The 5,969-nt window shown below is 45.6% G+C and overlaps 1 protein-coding gene across 2 annotated transcripts in view; it reads right to left on the reverse strand.

Annotated features, from left to right (window-relative positions):
- The window catches only part of HDC (histidine decarboxylase), a 24,702-nt gene extending 23,431 nt beyond the window's left edge, over window positions 1-1,271 (reverse strand). For both annotated transcript variants that reach the window (XM_003784347.2, XM_003784346.1), the window contains exon 1: window positions 887-1,271. In XM_003784347.2, the coding sequence (XP_003784395.1) occupies window positions 887-917 (31 nt within the window). In that variant the 5' untranslated portion in view covers window positions 918-1,271. The remainder of the gene's footprint in view (window positions 1-886) is intronic.
- Window positions 1,272-5,969: the final 4,698 nt, after the last annotated feature.

Consider the following 5,969-nt stretch of genomic DNA (forward strand, 5'->3'; position numbering starts at 1 on the left):
AAACCTCCCCCAGCCCAGTGGCTCTCAGGACTCCCGCCACACCCACTAGACACCTGAGAGCTCTGGACCCAGCCCTCCACTTGTCCAGGGGCAGTATTAAACATATCTGTGTTCCACTCAGGGAATAAATGTCCAAGGGGACCCACTCTCAGCTCAAGGTACCTTTGGAAAGCCATGGGATGAGCTGAGGCACACTGAAAAGAATATAACTCGATCAGTGAGTTCTCTCTCCACAAAGGAGCGAGAGGAAAAGTTGGATTTTAACTCAGGACCATACCTTGTGGCAAAGAAATTGTAAGCACTATGACCTACTGGTGGAGAAGAGGATATAAAAAATTTTAAAGATAAGGGCATTGAAGATTCTATTTTAAGCCACTACTAATCCCTTTCTAAGGACAGCCTTGCCTGAAAACAGAATAACCACTTCAGTTTTGCTTGTTATACAGGAGGCACTTGCTAAATATTTATGGAATGAATGACACATAGAGAATGTTGAAAAAAAAAAAAGATTTTGCAGTGACAACAGGATACTTAGAACACCTTTTTTTCTATTTCAGAATATAAGTGATCCTTCTTTTTTTTTCTATCAGTGCTCAGGAATCCAAATCTTCTATTTTGTGGGAAAGTGGAGAGGAAACGCAAGACATGGTAGTGGGGATGTCGGCGAGAGTGGGTAAACTAGTCGGACAGGGAGAGGGAAAGAGAGGTTTTGAGAGAAGTTTTAGACTCTGCCCCCATGTTCCTTTCACAGAGAAAATGCCGCTGAAGCCAAGTCTTGGGAGACAACGCTGATGCTCCAAATGACATCCCCAAATCTAAGGGCCACCCATCAGCTCTCCTGCAGGAGCGGCTAAAGGGGAAGGGATCAGGGACGCCCATCACTTACCTCTTTGTCTGTATTCCTCGGGCTCCATCATCTCCCCTGGGTTCTGGCTCCTTCTCACAGACACACACAGGAGGTAGGAGGCCGCAGAAGGCTCAGAAGGCGGTGGAACGTGCTTCCCACTTGCCAGTCCCGCACACTCCCTGGCAGCCCGTGTGGGCCCTTTATTTAAAGGGTTCCTCTCCAACTTAACCTTAGCCCCGCCCTTCAAAGAAGTCCCTTCCTCTAGGTTTAATTAATTCCACCCCTTCTGTCCTCAGTCATTGTTGAAAACAGCAACCACAACTCTGGCTGGTCAAGAGAGCCAGGATAAAAGGCACTAGGAAATTAAACAGTGCACTTAGCAACCAAAGACCGCAGGCAGCCTCCAGGTAAATGCGGTAAAAGAGCCCTCAGTTCTTTCTGCCCCAGGGTTCAGACTATAGAGCCCCAGCTCAGCCCCAGAACAAGGGAAAGGGTATGCGGGATAAGTAGCACAAACTGTGGGACTCAGCCCCGCCACTGCTTCCTTAGCAGAAGCAGAGGGGGGAACAGGCACTAACAGCGATGCCCTGGCGCTCAGAAGCAGCAGATGTATCATGGAACACAGCGGATTCTGTTTATCACCACACACTACTGACTGTTGTAGAGAATGAGAAAATACAGAAAGCAAAAAAGAAGAATCGAAATTAAAACACCAGCCAGAATTAATCACTTTTAGCATGTGAAGAAGTGGGGGTTGGGGGGGGTAAAGGGACAGGCAGAAACCAGCACAGGGCAGGGAAGACCTATCTCAGGGCTTCATCTCTGAGTAAAAGGGGATCAAACGCTTTCACGTTACCAGGTACAACAGATTTGTTGTTTAGGGGTTTCTGGTCATCTCTCTTGTCCTCTCGGTGGCATTTGATCAGTTCCTGCTCCACCCCCGAGGCACAGTTTCTATGGGCTTCCAGATGCAGCCTCTCACTGGCCATTTGTCTCTTCCACCCCAGCTTGACTGTTGGCACTGCCCTCCACTCATCTTCCTTCCTAAGTGGCCTTATCCTTTTCTATGGCTTTAAATGTCACCTATGTGAGGTCCACCTAGGTTTAAGCCCCATGTCAAATTTATGCCATCAGGCCCCTCCCTGTCTTCTGAGCTCCAAAATCCTAAATCCAACCGCCTGCCTGACGAATCCACTACATGGCTCTCGGGCACCTCAGACTCAACATGTTGCAAAACTAAACGTGAGTCTTTCCCCCCAAACCTGCTTCTCTTTTAGTCTCCTCCATCTTAGTTTATTATCTCCCAACCATCCAGCCACCTATTCATCTATTCACCTTCAACCATCCACCCATCCATCCATCCATCCGAATGCTCAAGGCATAGACACAGACTTTTCTTGCCCAGCACAGTGGCTCGCACCTGTAATCCTAGGACTCTGGAAGACCAAGGCAGGAGAATTGCTTGGAGTCAGGAGTTAGAGAGCAGCCTAAGCAAGAGTGAGGCCTCCGTCTCTACTAAAAATAGAAAAAATTAGCTGTGCTTTGTGGCAAGCATCTATAGTCCCAGCTACTTGGGAAGCCGAGGCAGGAGGATCGCTTGAGCCCAGGAGTTCAAGCTTGCTGTGAATGAGACGGACATTATGGCACACTAGTCTGAGTGACAGAGTAAGATTCTGTCTCAAAAAAAAAAAAGACCTGGACTCTTCTTTCCTTTTCCTTTCCCCCACTCTCTGCCTAATTCAATCTGTTCAGATTTATTTCTATTTTCAGAATATATCTCTAGTCTGTCAAGTTCTTCCCATTTCCCTGCTACCACCCTGTCTGGCCCGAGTCACCATCACCTTTCACCTAATGCAGGAGGACCCTTCCAACTGACCTTCCCATTGCCGCTCCTGGTCTGCTCCAATCTATTCTGTATATAATAGTCAGAGTGATATTTTCAAAAACACAAATCTGATCACGACATCCCCCAACTAAAAACATCTGAAAAAGCTAAGAATTTAATAAGGTAGTTGGTGGTTTAAAATCAAGTTTTTTATTTCTATTAGAACAAGTAACTGGAAAAGTATTTTTAAAAAACCATAACTACAACCACAAGAAAAAAACTTACGAAAACTAAGAAATGTGCAAGACTTATATTAAAAAATAAAAAAAAACAATCCTAGCCCAGCAAGGTGGCTCATGCCTATAATCCTAGCACTCTGGGAGGCCAAAGCAAGTAGATTTCTTGAGCTCAGGAGTTCAAGACCAGCCTGAGCAAGAGCAAGACCCTGTCTCTACTACAAATAGAAAAAATGAGCCAGGCATTGTGATGGGCACTTGTAGTCCCAGCTACTCAGGAGGCTGAAACAAGAAATCACCTAAGCCAGGCATCCTCAAACTACTGCCCACGGGGTACATGCAGCCCGCCTAGGACATTTATCCCACCTGCCAGGTGTTTTTGCCACCGCTGCCTGTCCTGCTTAGCAGCCGACTGGTCCCAGGGCCAGCAGTCTGGCCCTCCAACAGTCTGAAGGACAGTGAACTGGCCCCCTGTTTAAAAAGTTTGAGGACCCCTGCACATGAGGAAATTCGTTGGTGGTGACGAAACAGGTATCTTCATTGTAGCTGTGGTTGCACGAATGTATGTATAGAACAGAATTGCATAGAATTATGCATAAACACTCTAATGGGAGTGTGTCTTAATCAGTTTGGGCCGCCATGACAAAATACCATAGACTAGGTGGTTTAAACAACAAACATTTATTTCTCACAGTTCTGGAGTCAGGAAATTTCAGGATCAATGTACCAGCAGATGTAATGTCTAATGACAGCCCTCTTCCTGGTTTGCAGATGGTCCCCTCTTGCTATTTCTTCTCATCTTTTCCTTTACAAGATGACCCCTTGGCCCCTTCCCCTTCTTAGAAGGATACGAACCCCCATCATGGGCCTCCACCTTCATGACCTCATCTAAACCCAATTACCTCCGAAAGGTCCTACTTCCTGATACCGTTGCATTGAGGGTTAGAGTTCTAACATATGAATTTGGGAGGGGCACAAACATTCGATCCCTAACAGAATGCATTGTAAAACTGGTAAATCTGAAGTGGGCCTATTGAACAGTATTGTACCAGGGTTAATTTCCTGGGTTTAATATAGTTGGGTAAAATGTTAACATTGGGGAAATGTTGTATAATATAAAATATGGTCTTTTCCCCCAGTTCCTGTCATAGAATACCCGTTTAATGTAAGGAGGTGAGTAAGAGGGGGAGCCCCTAGATAGCCTCATGACAGGGCTAGTCACTAGATAGATCAGGTGATTAGAGGATTGAAACTTTCAGCCTGATCTACTGACCTTTAGGGTAGTGAGTGTGGGGGGAAGGGCTGGATATCAAGCTCTATAAAAACTCTTGAAGGGGGCGGCACCTGTGGCTCAGTGGGTAGGGCACCAGCCCCATATACCGAGGATAGTGGGTTCAAACCTAGCCTCGGCCAAACTGCAACAAAAAATAGCTGGGTGTTGTGGCGGGAGCCTGTAGTCCCAGCTACTCAGGAGGCTGAGGCAAGAGAATCACCTAAGCCCAGGAGTTGGAGGTTGCTGTGAGCTGTGAGTCCACAGCACTCTACCGAGGGCAACAAAGTGAGACTCTGTCTCTAAAAAAAAAAAGCTCTTGAAGGACAAGATTTGGCGAGATGAACACAAGGAGGTGCTGAGAGGGAGGCATGCACAGAGAGGGCATGGAAGCTCTGTGCCCCCCTCCACACACAATCCTAACCCTCTCTTCATCTGTCTGTTCAACTGTATCCTTTATTATATCCTCTAAAATCAACTGCTAAATGTTTCCCTGAGTTCTATGAGCTATTGTAGCAAATTAATGGAGCCCAAGGAGGAGGTTATGGAAGTCCCAGTATTCAGCCTGAAGGTCAGAAGCATAAGTGACAATCTACTACTTGCAACCGGTGTCTGAAGTAGGGGGCAGCCTTGTGGGACTGAGCCCTCAACCTGTGGGCTCTGACACTATCTCCAGGTAGATAGCACCAGAATTGAATTGAATGACAGGTTCCCTAGTTGATGTCCAGTGGAGAATTGCTTCGTATATGTGGGAAAACCCACACACATCTGGTCACAGAGATGTTCTGTACTGTGTGTGTGAGGAGAGAGAAAGGATCATTTGTCTTTCCCTTTATGAGAAACTAGTTTGTGAATGATTCACAATTCCTTGTACTGTTTGTACAACTTCTTGTGATGTTATAACCATTTCAAAATAAAAAGGATGCTATGCTTTGTAATTGCTTCTGAAGACTCTGCACCTGTGGCTCAAGCAAATAAGGCGCCAGCCACATACACCTGAGCTGGCAGGTTCGAATCCAGCCTGAGGCCTGCCAAACAACGACAGCTGCAACCAAAAAATAGCTAGGTGTTGTGGCAGGTGCCTATAGTCCCAGCTATTTGGGAGGCGGAGGCAGGAGAATTGCTTGAGCCCAGGAGTTGGAGGTTGCTGTGAGCTGTGACACCATGGCGCTCTACCCAAGGTGACAGTTTGAGGCCCTGTCACCAAAAAAAAAAAAAAAATTGCTTCTGAAAAAACTACAAAGAGATACCATTTCATATACACTAGGATGACTATCATAAAAAGACAGATAGTAAGAAGCATTGATGAAGGATGTGGAAAAATTGGAACCCTCATCCTTTACTAGTGGAAATAGTAAGTGGTATAGCCATTTGGAAAACAATCTGGAAGTTTCTCAAAAGGCTAAGCATAGAGTTCCTTATGACTCAATAATTCCCCTTCTAGGTATCTGTCCAAAGAAATTGAAAACTATGTCTAGTCTAGGCTGGGCACCCGTAGCTCAGTGGTAGGAGTGCCGGCGCCCATGTACCTGGGGTGTTGGGTTCAAACACTACCTGGGCCTGCTTAACACACACACACAAAAAGGAAACATGTCTACACAGAAACTTATACCTGAATGTTCACAGAGGCATTAACATAATAAATAAAAATAGAAACAACTCAAATGTCTATCGAAAGATGAGTCAATAAATAAAATGCTGTATATCCATTCAACAGAATATTATTCCATGATAAAAAGGAATGAAGTACTGATATACGCTAAAACATGAATGAACTTGAAAACATTATGC

Source organism: Otolemur garnettii, unplaced genomic scaffold, assembly GCF_000181295.1.
Source record: "Otolemur garnettii isolate 467f Iridium unplaced genomic scaffold, OtoGar3 scaffold00011, whole genome shotgun sequence".
Lineage (NCBI taxonomy): Eukaryota > Metazoa > Chordata > Mammalia > Primates > Galagidae > Otolemur > Otolemur garnettii.